This window comes from Odontesthes bonariensis, chromosome 23 (assembly GCF_027942865.1).
Source record: "Odontesthes bonariensis isolate fOdoBon6 chromosome 23, fOdoBon6.hap1, whole genome shotgun sequence".
Taxonomy (NCBI): domain Eukaryota; kingdom Metazoa; phylum Chordata; class Actinopteri; order Atheriniformes; family Atherinopsidae; genus Odontesthes; species Odontesthes bonariensis.
The window spans coordinates 11,596,897-11,620,081 of NC_134528.1; the positions used below are offsets into that span (position 1 = coordinate 11,596,897).

The 23,185-nt window shown below is 40.6% G+C and overlaps 2 protein-coding genes across 2 annotated transcripts in view; both read right to left on the reverse strand.

Moving 5' to 3' along the window:
• Positions 1–7,838: 7,838 nt before the first annotated feature.
• On the reverse strand, positions 7,839–14,084 carry epas1a (endothelial PAS domain protein 1a). The gene is made up of 9 exons (XM_075458227.1): positions 14,059–14,084; positions 13,229–13,395; positions 12,189–12,427; positions 12,025–12,109; positions 11,808–11,905; positions 11,524–11,687; positions 9,190–9,296; positions 8,938–9,106; positions 7,839–7,902 (listed from the first exon to the last, which is right to left on the reverse strand). Exons 1-9 carry the CDS (start codon positions 14,082–14,084, stop codon positions 7,839–7,841), a joined length of 1,119 nt encoding a protein of 372 aa, XP_075314342.1.
• Positions 14,085–15,829: 1,745 nt separating this feature from the next.
• The window catches only part of prkcea (protein kinase C, epsilon a), a 45,128-nt gene continuing 37,772 nt past the window's right edge, over positions 15,830–23,185 (reverse strand). Inside the window, exons 8-15 of the mRNA XM_075458280.1 lie at positions 23,072–23,174; positions 22,334–22,518; positions 21,210–21,383; positions 20,969–21,123; positions 20,506–20,644; positions 19,256–19,444; positions 18,251–18,397; positions 15,830–16,279 (exon numbers count right to left, since the gene is read on the reverse strand). Coding sequence (XP_075314395.1) covers positions 16,130–16,279; positions 18,251–18,397; positions 19,256–19,444; positions 20,506–20,644; positions 20,969–21,123; positions 21,210–21,383; positions 22,334–22,518; positions 23,072–23,174 — 1,242 coding nt within the window. The 3' untranslated portion in view covers positions 15,830–16,129. The remainder of the gene's footprint in view (positions 16,280–18,250; positions 18,398–19,255; positions 19,445–20,505; positions 20,645–20,968; positions 21,124–21,209; positions 21,384–22,333; positions 22,519–23,071; positions 23,175–23,185) is intronic.

A 23,185-nucleotide genomic window follows, 5' to 3' on the forward strand; every position in this document is an offset into this window, starting at 1 on the left:
ATCTTTATTTTATTATCATCGGTCAAGCGAACAAAGACAGCTTTAGAATTTTATCTTCCAGAAGACAAGATGGTTGCGTTACTTTAATGCAAAAGGGCCATCAATGGATTTAATATAATTCAAATATTTAAAGTGATTGCATGACAGACATGCAAAAATGAAGGAGAAATGCTTCACATTTATGCTACATTAAACACAGCACAATGTCATTTTGATTTTCAGAAGCATTAGCTTCCAGCTGCTGCATGATGCTCACCAGCCTGGTCATTCATTAGCTTTTCTATAGCACGGCTTGAAAGTCTTGTACTTTGTGGTTTGCGATCAAAGGGTCTATGCAAGGCCTGCTGTCATCAGCAGTTCCCTGACCTGTTGGGTGTGTCACACAGTTGTGAGGAGAGAAGGCAAGTCAGGTGGGAGATGCTGAGGAGGCCCATTATGCTTGCATCAGTCATTAACTTTCTTCATGGGCAGAAATGATTAACGAAGGAGATGACCTAGTTGCTGGAGTTTATGTTGGTATGTTGCATGCTATCATTTTCTGATAACAAGCAGGACACAGATTTTGTTAGTTTCCTAAAGGGTCCCATGAATTTCTTACAAACTCACCCAACAGCTGGTAAGACATTGGATTTAAAAGCACAAATGTCAATAGAAAACTTAGACAATCTGCAATTTTAGAGGAATTCATCTTCTCTGAATCATCAAAATGATACAGTTTGACAGACACAAGATAGTATTTTCCATCAATAAGGTGATTCCCAAGGAGCTATTAGACAAAAGCTTGGCATAGTGTGCAGTGTATTTTAAAGAAACTGTAGAAATGGGGGGACAATCTATCTAAGACGATCTACTGCAGGTAAACAGTGTCTCAATGTGATTTCTTTAAGAGACAGAAAAAAATCCAGCAAAGACTTGACACACAGGACCTGAGGGATGCATCTGGCCCTTGAGTAGATCCATTTATTGTTAACTAGAGCTGTTGAATGTTAAATGGTCTCCATTGAAGAAAAGGAAACAGGAAGAAAAAGCTGAGGTATGCCACAAGAACCTGGCTGAAAATCTGTGGAAACAGGTCTCATGGAGTGATGAATCCTCCCTAGAGAACCTTGACATTACTGAAGCAGGGTGGGAACAAAAGGCAGCCAACAGCCAAAGAGGAGCTTTGGAATGTCCCTCAAGAAGCATTTGGGCAGTTGTTGTGTCTAATCAAGAAGTCATAATTTTGAGCAGCTTTACATTTGTGGTGTGCATAAAATTTGAGTGAACAGAGGAACACCTGGAAAGCGTTTCAGAGACAGCTGCGATCAGAGACTATATTGCTATGATATCACTGTAGCCACAGAACTGAGAGGTTCTCTGTCTTTACTTTGATGTCAGCCACACATCGGTAAAGTTCAATGACCATCGCTTTTTAGTATTGCCCTCTTTGGTAGGTATCTACCAAAGGTATCTATCAACTCTTCCTTTGATGAAAACAATACAACTTTGATGTTGCAGCTGGCAAAAGTCAGAGTGTGTACGCATGTGTCTGTTTAGGTAGGGAAAGGTTGGTGTCTTTCTTTGGGCGGTGATGAGACAACCAAGATAGTAGCTCAACATACATTTCGTTAGAGGTTTTCTGACTCAGCAGAGGGGCAAAATATCAAGGGTACCAATCAGCCAATCAGCAGGGCTTTTTACATAGCCTTTATGCATATTACAAGCAGAATGTTTTCCAAAAAAAACGTGATGTCCCAGACTGTTGGACAGTAGACGCCAGCAGCAAATATCATGTAGGGTAATGTTTAACAATGTTTTCCAGGATGACACTGACCACGTAACCATGTGTCCTATCTATCTGCATGCACCGTCAAAGAACAGCAGAGTGCGTGAATGTTGCTTAACATTATCATTATTTCACACATATACACAAACGTGAACGCGTGTACATTGTTTACTGCTTGATATGTCAGAGTGCTGAGTTTGTCTCAATGAGGCCCTGACCGAAGCCTGCACCTGTGGACTCTGCACATGAGATAAGATTAAGTCTATTTCCTGGGATGCATGTACAAATATCAATTCATATGGATACACAGTAGTACAAATGCATACATTCTACATAGTACAGTATGAAGAGCAAGTTGATTAATAACTCAGCCGGTTGTAATTTTTCATACAGTACGCAGAGTTTTGTGGAGATTTGAGAATCAAGAGTAACCATGGCACTCATTACAAATGGCACATAATCAAGGCCTTCAATATACTAATGCAATAATGGTAGGGCTTATCTCCCAGTGTGTTGCGTACTGCCATGCCATATAACGGTTTTTATCAACTTTTAAAGCTGATATCTGTACAGCAAGTTGAGATGAAACAACTGTGCATTTGAAAGTATTCACTGTACAGTCTGAACATTCATATCCCTGTTTGTTCTCTTTGTTCTCTCAAATAGATAAGCACACAGCAGTAAAGATAAAGTCCGGCAAAGGTGCAAGACAAAAACAGCATGCAAAGGAAAAGGAGAGATTGTCTACATACTGAGAGTCAAGCTGCAGAAATGTTAGAATATAACGCAAACTGCAGAGATCTGTGATATCCTGGTTACTGGCCATACAAAAACGTAATTCCATACGATTGGTGCTGTGGCTAAGAAATGTGAAATATGTGCTCACATTTCTTTAATGTGAGCTTCGTGTCCTTATAAGTGTTGCATCAATTAAGTTTGAGGAAAACAGTGCTCAAAATCCTGGACAACCTCCCCTTTTCCATTCTGACAGCAATCTCAGATCAATAAAGATTTTCACACTGGAACATGCTTTTCAACACACAGTCAAAAACAAGCTTTATATTCTTTGTTTTGTACAGGTCCCTAATCACAGAGCTGTACCCCCAAATCCACCGTCTCTGTGATAAGTTTTCATTTTTGATCATTTCTTATGTCTTATTTTGCCTTTTGTGTTAATTTTCCATCCAATTGGGTTGTTTTATGTCACATTTTGGTCACTTTGTGCCTGGCGTTGGTCATTTTATATCTTCTCAGAGTTGTTTTATGACTTCAGCGGAGTCATTCTGCATCTTTGTGATCACTTAAGGACTCTCGATGATCTTTTTTTGCTGGCATTTAGTCTCTTTGTGATAATTTTGCATCCATTCATACAAGTCTGTTTTGTGTGCTATGTGTGTTCCTCAGATAAACTGTATATTCAATTTCTAGAATAGGTTGGGCAGTGCTTGGAAGGCCTTTTCAATACTGACAAGTTCTGAGATTTTAGTGTATATTTTTTATTAATTCAATTAATGGGAATATCAATTCCCATACAAATGTATGATGGTATTAGCACCATCGCCTCACAAGAAGAGGGTTCCTGGTACAAATCCCGGCTGGGGCCTTTCTGTGTAGAGTTTGCATTGTCCCCAGGAGTGAGTGTGCATGGTTATTTGGACTACTCTATCAGCAAAAACTAATTATAACTTTTGACAGCACAGCCATTGGATTATCCAATAAACCTAACACTTTGTTTCTGGAGTGATTATTCTTTTAAAGCTATAAGTATCTTGAAGGATATTCTTTTGATTTATTAAAAAAAATTCAGAACATTTTGTCTTTATTTCTTTTACTATACAGTTTGGAGGAAAAACGTCCATTGAGTCTCTAAAGAGACACGGAGAAAAATAAAGTAATAGAATAAAAATTAGGACATTAATTATGCAAAATCCTACATTCATTTCTCTCAAAGTAAACTATCTTTTATTCTCCAGCATCCCATCAAGGGCTCAGATGCTTCCAAAGGTTTCAGGAGTGAGACAAAAATGTCTACAATCTAACACAAAAGCAGCTTCGGCACAAGACCACCTTGCATAAAACTTCGGCCAATATTTGCGTGATTTTTTTTGTTTGTTTCTTATTTATCATTTTTAGGTTTCTTTTTATGTTTATCTCGTGTTTTTTTTCTTCAGTATTTGCTGCTGTAATGGTGCTACTTCTTAACATTAGATTTTCAGAAGAAAGTAAAAAAAGTAAAAAGCACTGTACAAAGAGCAAAAGCCTGTTTTTCTGTGATGTTAATCAGTTAAAGAACTTTGAACATGGACTTTTGGAACCGATATCTGTTAAGTTCAGCTCAGGTGTTTCTCATCATTATCATGTCAAAAAAGACCAGTTAGAGAAACTTTTAATAACTGGGTGGAAATAACCACGTGAAGGACGAGAACTTTAGTGCCTTGGATTATTAGAGCAATATATTTTCAATCACCACACCGGTGCACCAGTTTCCAGCTTGTGTGCTCCCGTTCATCTTTTATTCGTCCCTTTCGCTTTCTGTTTTCCTCATTGCACTGACACCCTTTGATTTATCAGGGCCTGTGTCAAAGGGTGGACACTGCCGAATCATTGGCTGACAGCCTGACAACTCCCACCCAATCATAGGGGTGTGACCAGGGGAGGAGTGCAGGGTAAGAGGGGGTATGTGAGTTGAAGTAAACAAGGGCCTGTTCAGCTGAGTCACATGGTGCTTTAAATGGAACAGAAAGTGTCTGTTGGATAATGTGGTTAAAGTTCTGTTTCTGCCCATGTTCGTTCCTTTTCTTTTTTAATTTCAGACCATCAAGCAATCACTACTGCAGCCATTTAAATCCACTTTATAGTATATTGCACAGACATGGTTGAACTAAAGTGATCAGGCCTCTTAAACAACATGAAAGGTCACACACTCCCCAGTCGCTGAGGTCATCCTGAGAATGAGCTTCAGTATCAAGATTTACTGGTTTTGCAGAGGGATAGAGGTAAATGATAAAGAATCTTTTTAAGAGAGAAGTAGGTTGAGGAGTTAATGTTAAACATGCGCTAGCTTCACTGTGAATAATCACTAGAGATCAAAGTTCAAATAATCTCTGAGAAGGATAAACATTTCCAGGTAATTAGACCCCAATACAGTTGTCTTACACATACTGCCAGGGCCTTGATAATGATAGAAGCAGCCTCAGATGGACTGTACGGCACATTTGTTTTTACAGAGTTTGGTGTGGCTTTAATACATTTCACCCCACTTCATCCCTTACTTGTGACCAACCCTCAATTAATCAACTAAGAGCCCCATGTGCCAGAGGACCACACCTCCATTATTATTCAGAACTTTTGTGTGGAAGGGTTCCTCCATATCAAATTTTTTGCCTAATCCTGATATGGGATTTCATCCCTAAAAACACAGCAGTTATAGTAGATCTATACTTCATTACAGACTAAAGCTCAAAGATTTAAAAAAAAAGAGATAAAGACAAAGAAAAGGCATTTTTGGTTCTATAGTTCTTGACACTCTATGGTATTATGTTTTTCTGTTCTACTCTACACAGTATAAATAGTAAGGAGCTGCCAGAGGACAGCACTTCCTCACACTAAAGACCACAAGAGGATCTGCATAACTAAAACGGTTCGCCAGCAACTTACCAACCATGCAGATAGTTTCACAAACTGAACAAATCACCAATACAAACTTTAAAAAGAAGCCCTGGCACAACCTCCCTTGTCTGACATTGTTACCGACCTCAAATGGAGCTCAGAAGATATCGCCTCGTTTAATTTGTATGGTTTGGTTGTTTGTTTCACAAAGCTAGTATTCTTATGATACATCTTTGACTCAATTGAACAAATATATTTATATGGTTAACACAATAAATTATTTTAGATGCTTCAATAAAACAACTTTTTATTTCTGTAGATGTTTACAGTTTTATACCTAATAACATGTATGTGCACGTAGCAACCAAACTGGTTATCTGTAGAAATAATAAGTGAATTATACAGCCAGAGTCGCTCAACTTACCTCTTTAGACTTCCCCTCTTCTAAGTGCTCCTTGGAAGAAGTCGTGTCTGACATTTCCACTCTGCTCAACCATGTAAAGGATGCTAATTTCAGTAACTACAGTTAAACACTAGATGGTGCAACTAGGTCAGTCCAACATGCTACTGTCTGGCTGCATAGGTGAGAGAAGATGATAGAAATCAAAGGAAGCCCTTTGCTTTAATGCCACGATGAGCTTCCAAAAAGTTGATACACATATTTTGGAGAACTAATAATGGATTCATTAGTACTGAATGTTATGCTGGATCATTAGAAATCTGACATCAACTGGTAAAGGATCGTTAGTAAATACATTTAAACATAGTGTATAATTTAAATTTCAAATCTCTACTTTTTTTTCTTTTTTTTTTTTATAGTTTTGTACCATCTTGACACAAGGGTACAATTTGCAGAATCAACGCATTGTTTTTAAAGTGATTGCTTTCACCACTGTGGAGATAAGGAAAGGGTGAAAAGTTATCTCAGACAATCAAGAGCAAATAGAACTCAAGCGTTTTCTATCGGCAGATTATCCAACCCAGCCTCAGGGCGCGTATGATAGTGACGTTGGTCCACAGCACAAAACGTTTGCTTCACAAAATCCATTTTCATTTAGGGGAGCTTATGTGATGATGTATAAGTTCAACGTCCGCCTCGCATTCTCTCTGCCTGATGAGTTTGTTTCATTGAACACTGGATTTGCCCACTTATAAGGACGCCCAGTCTGATTTTCCTACAAGAGACCACAGGATCGAGATCCAGCTGATGTTTTCAACAGCCCTTTCCTCGTTATTTATTACTTGTGAAAGCTTAGGGGAAAAACTGATTAACGTGATTAGGTTTAGATGTTTCTGAATACATGTTGTGTTCAACTGTTTGAAAGATAGAAATGTTTAGTGCTGAGATAGTCTAATATTCAGGCATCACCATTACAATAATAAACAAATAATAAAATTAGGACACAAGCATGTTTCAGGCAGGTACGAACACAGCTTAACATTTACTTGTAAGAGAGGGCGGCCAAGTCTGTGACTGTTCTGCTGAGTAGTTAAATGTGGTTTTCACCTCACTTGGCTCAGTAAAATTTGACCATGTTGCGAAGTATCACAGTGAGCAGAGAAGGAGCCGAAGAGTGGGGGAGAAGACTGACATTTAATGCCAAGAGCCACAATGTATGTTTGGTATGAGGTCACATAGCAAAATTTGATATTGTGAGTCCGTAATTCCTCATTTTCTTACAGTGATTATAGTCCGTCTGCATTTTGCTTTTCCATTTTGATTCAGTTTTACACCAGTCAAGTCAGTTGAACTGAAACTTAAAATGCTGTGTGTGTGTTTGTGTGTGTGTGTGTGTGTGTGTGTGTGTGTGTGTGTGTGTGTGTGTGTGTGTGTGTGTGTGTGTGTGTGTGTGTGTGTGTGCGTTCGCACTTAGAAACCGAGAGGTAAAAAGTTGATAAAGTTCCCACGAGAACTTTCCTATCGAATGTCTCTATTCAGGAAGCTGCGGCTTTGACTTGCGACTACTCACATCTCCTCATCAGCACAGAGCACATCACTCTGTGTGAACCCTATATGTACTACGCGTGTCAGGTGGCCCAGAAGGAAACCCCATAGGAAGTACGGTAAGGCTCAGAGAGGTCATGAAAAAGTCAAACAACCTGCTCACATAAACATATTTCACTACACCCGTCAACTGTCTGTCAACCACAGTCTACACAAAAAAAAGTTCTAGTTTTCTCTTTAGAAGACAGAAGTGCTACTGCAAAGATTATGCAACTGTGTGACACAACTGAGAAATGATGGGCTACTGTGTCTACCTGAAATATCACTGAACTTTTATTACAACATGTCTCTAATCTGCAGTTCAAATAATTGCAGCTGTAAGAGGAACACACAATAATCCACTTTGACTGAGAAAGTTCACATTTAATGAGAGTTAGATAAACTAGCAAAATATTAGAAATTTACTGAAACAGGAAGAGCAGATTGCTGTTCTTTAGTTGGGTTCTGCAGACTCTGCTTTCAGCACAGGTATCTGTTGACAGTCTGGTCCAAGGAGAGCTGCAGAGACGGCTCCTCCACTCCACTGCGACACGGGCACATAAAGCACACAGCATTAAACATTTGTAAAAGATGATACTCTAGAAACAACTAAAACCTGCTTTATTTGCAAAATTTCCACTGAAAAGCACCAAAACTGCATGCAACACGCATCTTATGCATGTTTGAGTGTGTTAAATGTAACACAGTCATTCTACAATGCTTTCTATCAGTCAAAAGAAGTATAGTAAAGCCAAAACCAATTTCTAAACTAATTTGGGCTATATATTAATTTTGATGGATATTCTCGTACTTTTTTCCACTAAAACTAATCAAGTTTGATCAAAAATACTTAAACTATAATGAAACTAATCTTTACTTACAGCCCTGAAACAAATACTTGAGTGCTATAAATCGCAGCATATCAAGATCAACTTCAACTTGCCTATCTGTGGTCCAGAATTTTTTATTTATAGTCAAAGTTACAATTTCACATTAATGAGCAAGCAACAGAAACTGGCTTTTGAAAACCGTCTTGTTAGAGATTATTCCAGGTCAATTAAAATCCAGTCGAACAGCAAAAGCGAAGAATATTAAAAAAAGATTTTTTCAAATTGAATTGGGTTCTTTTTTTGTGTTAGGCACGTTATTTAGAGTGAAAGTAAGGGGATTTAAGAGGAATTTTCAGGAAGTACTGAATGTCCATGGCTATTTTTCTACATTTCCAACTAGCAAAGGTAAAAAAAAAACAGAGTCAGTAACAGCCGCAAAACTGTAACAGTTAAATGACTATAGCTTTTTGGACAAGAGACACTTTTGAAACACACAGAGATCTATTGTCCCGATCACCATGACGGAGAGAGATTTCACAATGTGTCATGAAACATTGATATTACTAAACCAGTGAAAAAATGCAACTGAAACAAAAGGGTGATTTATGACTTCAGCCAGTCGAGTATCATTAGTGTTGTACAGTTCTAAATGTTCAAAACATTTTTCTTGCAGATTTGTCGTATTAGTGCAGTTTTAACTATCTGCAAAAAGCTTCTCGTGGAAAACTGACGTGAAATGATGCACGCACCTGAGGACATAAGTAACGCAGAGGATGCAGAGCGGCTGGTTAGAGCTGTGCCTGGACCTGGGAGTTCGGATACTGGGGATGACAGCACTGTGACTCTCCACCCAAACATAACCGCCCCCTCTCACCAGCATCCTGTACTGACCGCTGACTGACTGACTCTTCAAACACACTGCAGAGACAGGTGTAAAAGTCACAGGCGTGAACTGTGACAATGTGTGCAGTTTGTGAGCGTGTGGGTGCGTTGGCGCTTACAGTTGAGATGATTTTTGTTCAAACAGTTTGTGTCCAAAGTGTGACAGAGATCGTAGATGGAACGGCCCAGCAGCTCCTCAGGCCTGTAACCTAAAAGAGAAGTGACTCTGCACAAGCAAGAAAACATGCAGAAGAAGAAGAAGAAGCATTTGAGCATTAACAAAGCTCACGTTTGACTATTTTCAGGAAGTTGACAAGAACATAGGCAGCAAACCAAACCAGTTTATGGTTCACTGATACACGCACTCATAGCTCTCAACTTAAGTTGAGAAAGCCTCTCTAAATCTTTGTCACACAAAATGAACAAAACAAAATGCAGTTTCACAAAGTCTTGTACTTTCTTTAAACGGAAATAGACATATTTGGTATCTTTAGGAGGTCCTAAGTGTCGGTTTGAATGACGCTTGGCTGCACAGTATGAGCCTAGTGTAACAGATTATGCTCTGTAGAGGTTTTGTGTTCCAAACATAGATTGTCTACAACTCTATTTGTTTAGAACTGTCCTACATCATATTGAGTTATTATTTACTCAATTAACTATAAAACCACACCACAGCATATTCAACTTTTCAAAAGTATCTAAATCACACTTTTTTAAAGCATGAATGTGGAGCCTTGACACTCCCGCTGTACACCGCTACGCTGCTACAACAATGGTGACTTGTTGACCAGAATTGTGAATTCTGGTCCAGAACAGTTGATGTATGACGTGAAATACGTTTTATTTGAATGTTTTCATCCTTTTTTCTGTTCCATTAAGTATGGCTCTGCGTTAAAAACAGGAATACAGGAATAATGAAGTCCCGAAAAATACCATGAGTACAAATAGATAAAAGGATTGACCCACTCGATCTCCATTTAATTGGGACAGTATGTATTTTCACCATATTTATTCAACAATTCTTTGTTACTGAATATGTGTATCTTTTAATCTTTGTGTACACATATTGGTTTATTCATCAAGAAACATTTTTATTTAATGACTTTTTGTATTCCTGTGTAAACAAAGTGGGTGGTGCTCACCTCAGATGTTAACAGAAAGCTTAGGAGGGTGGGATTGTTGCGGCTCTACTTCAAACTGTTAAAATAGCTACTTTGTTAAAGAATTGTTTGTTTGAAGTGCTCTTTGGGTGGGGGAAAATAAACCTGAATGTGAAAAAAAACTCTAAGGCGCTCTCGTTTGGTGAAATCATTTAAAGTGCCTTTATTTTCAGGGCATACTCACAGTGACTTCTAAAACACTATTCTCCAAGCTGAGAATTCCTGTTGGTTGAATTCCACTAGGAAAGGACCTTGAACTCCATTAAATCGGTCTGACTTCTTGAAAAAGGCTAAGCCAAAACACGATGGTGTTTCAGAAGTCATTATGACTGTGCCTTTAAAAGTAAAGGCCTTTGAAATGTTTTTTTTATTATAAAGAGACTGCCTTGGAGTTTTTTGACATTCTCGCTACAGCATTAGTCTTAGTTTTCCATAGGCCATTTATCTATAAGTCGAGGACCATCATTCATTCAGTTTTTGTCAGGCATAGTGTGGAGTTAGGACTGAACACCTATTAACAAACCCCTGCAGAAATGTTGAAATAAATAAATGCATCAATGCATAGAAAATAATCCATCCATCCATCCATCCACTGCTACATATCCAGAAGCAGGTTGCAGGGACAGCAGATCCCCAAACCTCCGTCTCACCATCCACATCATCCAGCTCTTTTCCGAGGGGACGCTGAGGCATTCCCAAGCCAGCCGAGACATATAATGTGTGTATTTATAGAGTCACAGCAGACCCAAGATTCCCCAAGCGTAGAAATAAATAGAAGAAGTGCAAAAACAATGCAGTGACGTTTAAAGAGAGACGTGTGAGACGCCTCGATCTAGTTGACACGCTCTCAGATGGTTCACGCAGCCGTCTACGTTACTTTTTTTTTTAAACCAGGGTTTACAAATGATTGTTTTGATCTCGTGGAGAATTACAGAAAAAAGAAAGTGAAGAAAATTTCCGTCGTCCACATTGTTAACTTTGTTCTAAGTGAGATAACTATTTACAAAACGAACATGAAGCGCTGTTAAACAGGATGCGAAACTGGCTAGACTAGACTTTTGAAACCACAGGAATCGCCCCCCCTGGCCAACAGACAGAACGCAGATTTAGAGACTTCCTAAATATAATGCATGAAGATCCTATACTGTGAACAGTGTCTTTTTCTATTCCTAAAATGTGTGCATATATTCATTTGTGCACATGATAGCTTTCATCTTCCATTCCACAGAAAATTCAGCTTATTCACAAGTTCAAGTAACGCAGGAATGGAGGAGCTCACGTGTGTATACGCACCTCTGGTCACAGTATGTGAACCTCATGTCCATGCTGTGCTGGCTTGTGAATGTGTGTGTGTTGAGGAGTGTGTGTGAGAGGGGCAGAGGCCGGCAGGTCAGGAGTACACAGGAAACCGAAGACGAGGCCACACACATCTTCGCTCTGCCCTGACAGTGCAGGACCTGAAGTCACAGATCCCAGAACCAAAACATTAAAAAACTTCACCGGAATCTTTTTTGACACTAATGATGTTTTGAGGGGCAGAAATGTTTCAGTTTAAAGTTGCATTGTTTCTCTTCAACCTTCCAGGTCGCAGACTTGAGGCTGGTGCTCCTCCCTCTGTGCGTCAGAGCGCTTTTTATCCTCAAGACAAAGTCCCTCTTCTGACTGCAACAAACTTCTAGAAAAAGAAAAACAAGACATTTACTGAGCTACATGGATGAACCTGTGAAAATCTGCAAAAACAGAACACACAGACCGCTCAACCGAACTCCCCTGAGTGTTAACACACACACACACCTGCAGTCAGACGCAGATTATTTCGGATTTCCTCATGATCACAGGGGTGTGTATACTCAAAGATATTGTGCCCCATCAACTCCGTCTGTCAGAAAACAACGAGCAAATTTATCTTTAAATCCTGAAACATTATTCTTATACTGACTGCATGAGTTTAGTCTCACCTGTGTCAAGCCCATGTATTTGCTGACATTATCTGACAGGAAGATCATGTCTCCCTCAGTGGACAAGACCATCAGAAATCCCTCCAGAATCCTCAGGTACATGTTTGACTCCTCCGACAACATGAGTTCCTTTGTCTCTTTCTCCTCCTTATCCAATCGTCCATTTCTATTCAGTTCCTTGGCCCCTTCCACCCCTGGTAGATATGTGTGCCTTGTCCCTGCATTTGTCCCAGAAGTTTCTAAAACAGAGAAACGTCGGATTATCTCCAAAAAACAGAGTTTCTTGCTTGAGAAACTTTTCTATTCCATATTTTGTTTGTAGTGTTTGTAGGAACTATAAATACAGGAGAACAAAAGGCTGTGGTGTGTTTTTATAATCACTGCTCGCATTGCCTGTTGCAGGTGTTATAAAGGATTTCCTAAGTGAAACTACCAGTTAGGCACCATTGTTTTCAGAAGAAAAAATACCATTTTAAAGTGTATTTTTACATGTCTGGACTTATTCTAAATAAACACGTTGGGCGGAAATAAGAATTCATGTATGAATTGCTCCAGAACCTTTGGAGGGTTCATTGTGCAGTTTTTAAATAATTTTTAGGGCAGGAGAGTTTTTTTTTTTTTTTTACATCTGTGATCTGTAAAACTAACTCATCTTCATAATGTATTGATTAGACATAGCAAGAGCACATGCACAGACACATTAAAAAGGCGTTCAGTGGAAATTTCATGACTGCATTTGTCTTACATGAAGACATTGGGTCCTACGCATTCTGAGATTTTTCAGGTGCCAAATCTATAAAAAAAAAAATGTTTTGAGCAAAAAATGAAGCAAGTGAAAGTGAGAAAGTGCTGCCACAGCATATGTTACATATGTTTTATATGTTTTACATTTAAATGCACCTTTTACCAACATCTGCCCGATTCTGAAACATACTACTTTTCCTACTTTTTAATCTCCTGATCTAGTTTGTTGAAAGTACAAATAACCAGAGATGGTGTTGCTGATCTCTTTTTAACAGGTACGACGTCTGTTTTCTTACCTTTGAGCAGCGTGTGCATGCGTATGTAGCTGAGGGTGAGGCGGATGATAGAGGGTTTGTCCATGTGAGTTTGGACAGAGGGCTGCAGTGGCAAGAGACGAGATAAATCTCCAAACACGTCAGACTCTACTCGCCGTCTCCGTCTGGCTGCCTCACGGCTGATGGCTCTACGGAGAGCAGAAGTCAGGAAAAAGAAAAAAACGACAGTAACTTAACAGAAATAACTGAAATAACAAATGCACTGTACACTATCAATCTTTTAACTTGAGATTTATCTACATTCATGTGATGAAATTACAATGAGCACTTTAGAGGTGAATTTACTTCAAAGCACACCTACAACGTAATGATACTTCGCAGAAGTGTTTTCACTTTGTCAGAACTTTAGACTATTTTAGACGATAATATTTATCTCTTCCAGTGCACCTTTGCCTTGTACTGTTGTTACTTTGCAGATTTGGATTAAGTTGTTGGTTAGATGGGACCTAAAACTGCAAAAACACCATGAGTGCATGGTGGTTGGGGGGAAAAATAGCTATTTAAGTACTTAACTTTTAATGTTTCAACTTGATGGCACAGTGACTTTTTGACCTCAACTAAAAGGGTTTTAGAACGTTTCTCAATACGTAGGGAAGCATGTCCCACTTCTTCAATATCCAGTTTCAGCTTATTTTCATGCCTTTCCCTACTTTTACTAGCACTGCTAATACCGTTTTGCTTTAGATTTTGATTGCACGGCTTTAACTTGTACTTTCCTCCCCTTTAAAATCTTTTTTTCTCAAAAAATATTTTCCAAAACATGAAGTTTCTCAATGCAACACACTCTTTACCTTCTTCTCTCCTTGTCAGCCGTCATCGTGTCCTGCAGGAGTCTCCAGGTGTAGGCATGGTGAGAGCTGGCTCGGAAAAGTTGTGATGGTTCACAGCTCTAGCGGGAGTCCAGAAGAAGCTCCAAATCGCACCATCACAGGTAGCCTAATTCATCGGTGAGGCAATTAGTGGTGTCATGTGTCACAAGGCAAGTGCTTCCTGCAGCGCGGGCGATTTGGGCTGACTCCAGTGAGCGTCTCCTCTCCCCTCTGCATGCAAATCACCTACAGGGTGCAGTGATAGGACAGCTGGCCAGGAAGAGCATCACACACCTCCTCCCTCCACTCTACCCTCCCCTCTCTAACAGAAACTTTTGAGCATCCCTCAGATTTGCCTCTGTAAAGCAGGGGCAACACAAAAAACACAAAAAAAGAAAGGCAAAAAAGACACAGAAGCCCCTGGGATTGATGTAGACAGCTCAGTGTTTTATTGGAATCAGACCAGACAGGACTAGCCCGGCTGTTGCACTACATTTTGGCACAGAGTAAGATAGTGTGACCAGGAACAGCCCTACCCCTGGGTGCACAAAGCTTCACTACACACCGACTCTACTGCACAGACAGCAACCAGCTCGTCTTCTCATCACTGTACAACAGTCCTTCTCAGTGTGTGCATGTGTTTGTAAGAGAGACAGTGAGGAGGAGGGGGAGGGCTTGAAGAAGAGTCTGTGTGTGGTATTCGGTGTGTGCGTGTCTGAAATGAGAGGTAATTCAGCTGCTGGTTCTCCACATTTCCTATCAACCGGCTGTAACAGACCTATAATGGTATAGTTATAGTAATATACATAAAGGTTTCCTCATGATACACTGTACAATAATAATAATAATAATTATAATGATAAAAAATAGAGAGCAAAAAGAAATAAAAGCCATTCTTGAAAAAAAGCTAAAGAGAGAAAAGCAAGTGGTTTTGGCAAAGAGAAAGAGAGATGGCTGCTGGAGGTGGAAAAAGGGAATTGGTGCTTTGGAGAAGGGAAGCAAAGGAGGGAGGCTGAAAACACTGATGGTAGCTATAGAAACAGAAATGCTGAGGACAAAAAGTCACAAGACAGGGAGGAAAAAAAAGAAAGTTCACACATTCATGCACACAAAAATGTACATTCACGATTTTATTTTTATTTAAAAAAAAAAAAAAAAAAAACAACCACGGGCCAACACATTCACACCAGTAGGGCAGGCATGGAGTCTGAAACGAGCAGATGGATGAAATATCCGGACACTGAGCTTTTCACTGCTACACAGGCCGCCTGTAACGCTCTGCTCCACATAATTAGTTCAATAGCCTGTAACATTCACTTTATATACACAGGACAGGAGGACAGAGATTGTGCGACAGTGAAAGAAATATTTCAATCCCACAAAAAAAAAGAAGACATTTCAAAGAGGAAAAAAAAGAAAACACACAAAAATAAACACATGAACAAACAAACCATAAAATATATAGATAGTCATGGTATTGCACAAAGGGAATTTGGCCCTAACTGGTCCACAATAAGGACAGTAATAACACAGGTAGGGTGCTTGTCCATGCGCCACGACGCTCCTTTACTAGCAGACAATACCAACACGATACAGCCATTTAACACAGGCTATATACAGGCCTCAGCACCCAGCACCTTCAGTTCACATGTGTACAGGTGCCGGAGAGAGAAGCAGTGTAAGTGTGAGTGTCTGGTTGTCTGAGCTTGTGGATGTCTGAGAGCATCTCAAAGATTGTAGTGTTTGTGTGTAAATCTGCGTTAAAAGGGTGCGGGTGAGAGTGTGTGTGAGAGCGTGTGCAGCTGTGCATATTCATATTTATTCTCATAGTCATATTCATAATAAACCCAGGCAACAATAACAACACAATGCAAGAAATAATATTCCAAAAGTAACAACAACCAATAGCTTCAAAGAAAAGGAGTGACCGTGTTTATGTGTGTGTGTTTTGTACATGGAATTACGGTTCTACTGAGTGTAAGCATGTGTACGTACGAGCATGCCATGTAAAGTGTTGCTGATCAGTGTGTGTGTGTGTGTGTGTGCGTGCGCGCTAGGTCTGCGCCTCCTCGGGGGCGCAGTAGGAGAAGTCCTTGAACTCTTCCTGGTTGATCTGTCGGATGATGGCCTCGTCCGTAGGTGTCAGCACCGGGTCCTCCTTGGTGAAGTCCTGGTCAAAGTTATTCACATCTCGCTTGGTTTTCTGCCGGAGCACACACACACAAATAAAAGGGGAAGGAGTCAGAGAGAGAAACTGCACAACAATGTAAAGACTTACAACTGACATGTATACAGCGACACCGTCTGACCACTGAGACTTACTGCATGTTTGTCTGAGTACAACTGAAAGACTACAACAGTCGTTTCCGTCCAGATAACATAAAACAGTACTGACTGCAAATACATCTAACAACGGCTTGGAAAATGTTTTTCAGTAATAAGGACCAGTAAGAGAAAATGTGAAGTTGACACCAAGCCATGTAACTGGGTTTGTTTATGCACCTTATTGTGAGTCGAGTCAAATTATTTGATATGGCACATTAAAAAGCTGAGGCACAACGATGACACTGGCAATTAAAAAGACTATAAAAACTATAAAAGTTAAAAACAGAAAGGGAACAGGTATACAATCAATTATAAAATCAATTAAAGAGATGAATACCAGAGTACATAAAATGCTAAAGACACTGAGAACTTGTATGTCTTCAGATGTGTTAGAATGATTTCTTAAATCTGTAAGGACACCACCAGCTGTCTTTTATATGGGGTTCTACATACTGACCTCAGAGATTTCCTGTAAAACTAACCTTTAAAGTCTCAGTCCATTTCTACTACACTTAACAAAATGATTAACATCTATCTGCAAGTTAAAAATACATTACAAAAGCAGTTTTTAACTCATTCAAAGACTATAGCACGTCTGTATTGACTAAGACTGTAAAATAAAGAAACAAAGGAAGGCATTTACCAGTGGTATGATTGGTTTATCAAACGTTGATGTCATATCGTGTCATATTTTGCCAAGAATCAGATTTTAGTATGATACCATCTTCTTAGATAGCAGATCTTACACACTATCACCTCTGGTGAGCTTGATTTCAAACTCGCACAAAGATCATCCACTCACCCCAAAAGCAAAGTTTGTAGTGTGATCAAACACAGCGGGAGTCCCCACCAAAAACCATGCCAACCATGCATTGGCATTACTCCCATGACCCCAAAGGCGGCAACCGGTAAATCAAAGTCTTTGAGTTGGTGGAGTGATTTGTCCGGTTAATTCCGATGACAAACCAGACTCCGGCATGCTAACCAGTTACATGACCCCGAGATGTTGGCAGCAAACCTCTTAGAGGGAAAAGTGGCTTTCGTCCAAACGGGATTGAGCAATTGTGACGCCCTTAGATGTCCGGGGATAGTGGATCAGCGTCTGTCTACCCTTCACAGAGAGGTGCGGCTAACCCGCTGAACACCACTGGTGATAAAGATTAGGTAGTGCAAGTTTTGCCCATGAACGAGGAATTACCAGAGACACGGGTCATAAGCTCATGTTGAATAAGTCCCTGCCCTGTGTTCATCCGTCGCTACAAAGCAGGAAGTTGTAACAAGGTTTCCTTAGGTGAAACCTGACGAAGGATCATTAACGGTTTGTTGGGCCGGCCCGCCCTGACATACTGGGACAGCAGTTTAGCTGTTATTTTCCAGATCATGCCAGTGGTCTCCTGCCTGGTCTGTTGCCAGCGGCACGTGGCTGTGATCACTGATAATCCAGACTGTCGCTGCCTATGCCTCCTTTCTGTCAATGCAGGTACCCTCCTGAGGCCTGCAGCCAGGGGGGGTGCCATGTCCAGACGTGCTTTCTCCCTCTGCGGTCAAACTGTCCTAGGCTGGGCTACGCTACTCCCTGGGAACACTGCTGTCTTCAGACACAAACAGCGTTAACGCTGCATTTCAGCTGGTGCCTCTTTTGCTGTCCAATCAGACTGTTTTCCTTCATGCAACCAGTCCTCACAAACAAGACTGGTCAGGTCTTCCCTGAGAGCAGACTTATTTTAATCTAGGAAACATATTTATCAAAAGACTGTTCATTTGTCACTTTTGTACATAAACAATAAATAAATTAAGCATCTGAAAGTGAGGTCTTAATATTAGAGTGTTTTTGTGAGTGAGTTCTTACAATCCGGGGTTTAAAGGGTGGTTTCACTTTTCTTTGCTCCAACATCACCCAATCAATCTCTCTGAAGAAGGGGTGGGTCTTGATGGCCTCCTCGCATCCCTGACTCACCGCACAGCCCAAACGCTTGGCTGGGTTCTTTGTCATGAACTGCACACAAAAACACACAAGTTTGGTTGGAATTAGCCTGAAAATCAGCCCCTTCATGACGGTCTACTGTGGTATCATCCATAAAATAGCAAGGACAGAAACAGAACGTTTGTTTGAGCAGAAAACATTTTTGGAACTAATAATAGAGCTGAGGCATTAATGGCTCTGTGGATGGTTTAAACTGTGACGCAGACATGGCGCTGTTCGCATTGATTTCTTTGGACAAGTCAAAAAGAGTGAAGAAACAGTCATTTCTAGCCTCTTGAAGAAAAAAAACTGTTTTGAAAATGGGTTTATCCTGCAACAGAACTAGCTCTGTACATCCCATATCATTGGAAGAACATTTGAGCGGTTGGTAAATTTATTACGAGTGATGAAAGAGGATTTTTAGGTAGACTCAAACGCTCAGCTTCATGAACCAAGCTATAAAAAAAAAAATTCAATCCAGTTTTAATTTCTTTTGACTGAAAAATCAGCTAATAAATGATAACTAAAACATCAAAGTTTTAAAAAAAAAGAAACAAAAACGTTTTAAAGTCAATTTTAAACAGTTTAGCAAAATTAACCCATATTGGCCCATAATGACACAGGTGTAGCAAATAATTGAAACTACAATAAAATGTTGGTACTTGAATGTGATATATGAGGTCCATTTGGTCGGTTTCATATTCCCTATAACTTTTCTTTAAGGACAAATTGGGTTCTTATGGGTTGATGCAATTCAATTTGCTTTACACCCTTCTCTAGCTCAAGGAATCAGAAGGGAGTCATGAGCAGAATTTATCAGCTCTTCAAACAAAGAAAAAAAAAAAAAGGAACAATGATGAAGTTTTTCTACAGTGAAGTGACGTCACATACCGCTCGAAGGATGGAAACAGCTTCCTTGCTGAGCCACACAGGATAGAGGACGTCATCATGGAGAATCGACTCAAACAAGTCGTCTTCGTTATCAGCTTCGAACGGAGGCTGTCCAGCCATCATCTCGTACATCAGCACCCCCAGTGCCCACCAGTCCACCGAGGCTCCGTACTCCAGCTCCTGCAGGATCTGAGAACAACAACACAACACAGGTCAACGTGGAGGACAGATTACTCACCTTCTGCCCCAGAGATATTCTGCAGCATTAGGCCCACTGAGGCAAAAACGTTCACTGGAGCACAGATGGACTCCAAAGTACAAAGATGCGACTTGTGTCACATCTGAGGCCTGATTGATGTCAGTTGGCAGAATGATTCTGGTTGAAACTGCATTAAAAGTAAATCGTTGTGTAAATTGAGGCCTAAACATTCGAGTGAAATCAAATTGGCCACAACTATTTAAAAGGAGACGAGGTCTTTAGGTAAAAAATGAAAGTGATTTGAGCTTGGTCATCTCTGGTTAAGAGACAGCCCCTGTCTCCAATGCGTCTGCTGGATGAAAAAACGTCCCCCCTTCAGAAATGACAGAAGGACACACAGAGGGAGAAGAGGAGGAATGAAGCAATGAGGGGAAAACGAGCCAGTCTGAACGGTGCAAGAAAAGTGAGAGTGAATGTGCTGTTGCGTTTCCTGGAGACAGGGCTACAGGAGTTAACTCCAGACCCCAACATTATCATTGATAGCTTTCAGACGGTTCAGGAACACAGTAACGAATGAGAGAGGAGAAAAAAAGAGGTGGATTTGTTGATCACAAATAGTAGCACCATCCAACCCTTCTGCAGCCCAGATGCTGAACTGTTAGTCATGGAGCTGCGTCCACACGACATACGGGAGAGCTTTCACATGCCACCTTAGTTGTTGTTTGCATTACTCCATCTGCTCACTAGGCAACGGCATGCGAGACGTCCACCTTTATAAAAGTATGAAGTATTTTTCTTCCGTGAATTATTAACTAAGGAAAATTATTTTGCAAATCAAGGTTAGAGCTAAAAATGTTTGTCAACAGTTTCTACATCTAAGAGAGGTCTGTTTTTTCCAATTTGTCCTAGGAGATATACTTAAATATGCATTCAGCTAATGAGTCGGGTCAGCTCTTGCAGCCTCTGATTCATCAGTGTTTCATAGGAAGGTTCAAGTCCACCAGTCTCCAACATGTGGCTGAAATGTATGAATACGAGAGACTCAGCTCACCTCTGGAGCGATGTAGTCAGGTGTGCCACAGAAGGTGGTTGTGGTCACCCCGTTCATGATGCCTTCTTTGCACATCCCGAAGTCTGCCAGCTTACAGTGGCCCTCTGCGTCTAAGAGGATGTTATCCAGCTTCAGATCCCTTTGAGAGAGAAAAAACACAGAGGAGATGGGGTGGGTTAGCGCAATCCGCCTCCCACAACTGTTTAAATTCATTGGGAGAAATTAAAATGCAACATATAAAAATGACCAACTACTAATCTGCATTCCTGGTAACTTTCACTGATAAGCAACTTCCTCAACTAAAATATTATTAACTTCTCCAAGCAGGATTTACCTCAAAAAGAGAGAAAAAAGGATGTGAATAGGATGATTGGAGGTTTTATCAGTTTTCCTGAGACAGCTTAGCGTGTCCTTGGGTAAAAAAAAAACCCCATAAAACCAAAGGAGGCATTGTGAATATTACCTGTATATGACTCCGTTTCGGTGCAAGAACATGAGGGCAGAGGTGACTTCAGCAGCGTAAAAACGAGAGCGAGACTCGTCAAACTTCCTGGATCGCTGTATCTGGAACATCAGATCTCCTCCATTCACATATTCCATTACAAAGAATAAACGGTCCTGCAGACGGAACAAGAGAGGAAGATGTACGAGACAGAAACGCAGAGAAGAACCTTTAAATGTGCATTCTTGTGTTGTGGTCCTACCCGTGTCTGGAAGCAGCAGTAGAGCTGGGTGAGGTAGGGGTGGCGGCGGGCGAGGGCCAGGATGCGCTTCTCGGTCATAGTGCAGTCCACGTCATCGTCCTGGAGAATCACGTCTTTCTTCAAAACTTTGACAGCATAAACTTCCTCTGTCCCCTTAAGCTCTGCCAACATCACCTGGAGAAGAGGTGGATAGTATGAAGTCACGTGTTCATTTTTCTACCCCTTGCATATACAGTTCCATTTTTGAGAAAATTCATTGCATTGAAGAACTGCAGACTCACTCCCTCCTTATATAAATATATAAAACTAATTATGTGGATCAAGCTGTGTACAGAGCATTAACATATCAATGTATGATCACCTTATAAGGCTCGTATTACAAACACATCAGCACATATTTGCTCGATTATACATTTGGAAGTTTAAAATCGTCTTAAGTCATTCTTTTGTGAGTCATGATTCTACCCATGCGGCAAGTGTTAGATCAATATCAAGTCTGTTTTAGCTCCGGTTTTGGTCCCTTTATGCACAAATAGAGAAAAAAATCTCTTTAGCAGCTAAATGTTCCACGATTAGTTACCTGCAGCCTACAGCTTTAAACACCAGCAGTTTTACGTAAGGGCTGATGGATGATAAGAGTGGAACCGAACCGCAAACCTGTGGGGCGCAGTGTGGCTAAACTTGTGAGCAGGTTTCACATGTACAGAGGTTGAAAGTTCGCACCATAGCAGACCCAGGTTCAAGTCTGGCCTGTGGCCTTTTGCAGCATGTCATGCCCCTCTCACTGCCAGATTTTCCACTCTCCTTACACTGATAATAAAAGCCACTAGGACCCACAAAATCTTATAAAAAGAGCAAATCTGCAGGCCAAGTAGTAGAAACAATGAGGTGAAAGAAGAGCCGAAGGGAACTACAGTCAGGTGGTTTAGTCACTACAAACAACCCACTGTGAGCTTTCACATCATATCCAGCGGAGGGTTAAAGTGAAAAATGTGAAAAACATCTCTTCACTGATAATGGAGCTGCTGGGTTGCCAATGTTAATAGAAAGCCATTTAATTATAAACATAATGAGCAGCAAACTAATAAACATCCCCCTCAAACGCCTCTTCCATGCCGCTGCACCTTGCCGAAGCTGCCTTTGCCAAGAACTTTGATAAAGTTGAAGTCCTTCAGGGTCCTCCTCTGGCTCTGTCCGTTCTCCCTGGCCGCCGAGGAGGAGGACGAAGAGGAGTTGGTGGAGGAGGAGTGCTGGGGCCCCTGCTGGTCGAGTGACAGCACGTCCTGCAGGCGATCTAACTCTGCCAAGTCTGTGGGTGTCATCGGAAAAAGCAAATCCGACATCAGTGAAAATCGTCTGACTGCCTTTTTTCTGTCAACTGTGGTGTTCTTTTAGAAACACTATTTATTTCCTATTGATTCCTCTTCAATAAACTTGAAAGTAAAAAAAAAAAAAAAGAAAAAAGAAATAATCAACAAATGCTGTATATCAAACTTGGGTGGGTTCGGTAACAGTATGCCAGGGCAGGGTGATAAAATAACAGCAGAGATCAGTGTTGTCATCACTGCTCGATGAAATACGGGAAAAGTTCGACAAAGAAAAAGTTAACTTTCCACTTCTCAGCTTGCAAAGTGTGATGAAGTGATGACTAACTGTGACAAACCAAATGGTGGTGGGCGGTGCAGGATTGTTTCTACAAAAACACACTGATGTACTCTTGAAAGGAGAGACAATGTTGTATTGAAATCAAATTGCTGCCTCTTACGAGTTGAATTAACACATTCAAACTTCATGCTGTTTGGAACCCATCTCCGAGGACCTTGAAAACTTTTTCAATAGTGCGTGTTTGCGTGTTGTGTTACCCTGCTGTGAGGGGGAGGTGGGAACAGCTGGCTGGCTGAAGCTGTTCTCCTCAGATTGAGATATCTCAGGAGGAGACTGGGGAGGGTCCTGCCCTGGAGTCAACTAGAAACAGA

What these genes read in the sequence shown, in the direction of transcription:
- epas1a (XM_075458227.1), bottom strand. Translation starts at nt 14,084, where the DNA reads ATGACGGCTGACAAGGAGAGAAGAAG. An exon ending in CATGCACACGCTGCTCAAAG is followed by an intron (nt 12,428 to 13,228) that starts GTAAGAAAACAG and finishes TCTCTGTTTTAG; the next exon opens with AAACTTCTGGGACAAATGCA. An exon ending in TCAAGTCTGCGACCTGGAAG is followed by an intron (nt 11,688 to 11,807) that starts GTTGAAGAGAAA and finishes CTGTGACTTCAG; the next exon opens with GTCCTGCACTGTCAGGGCAG.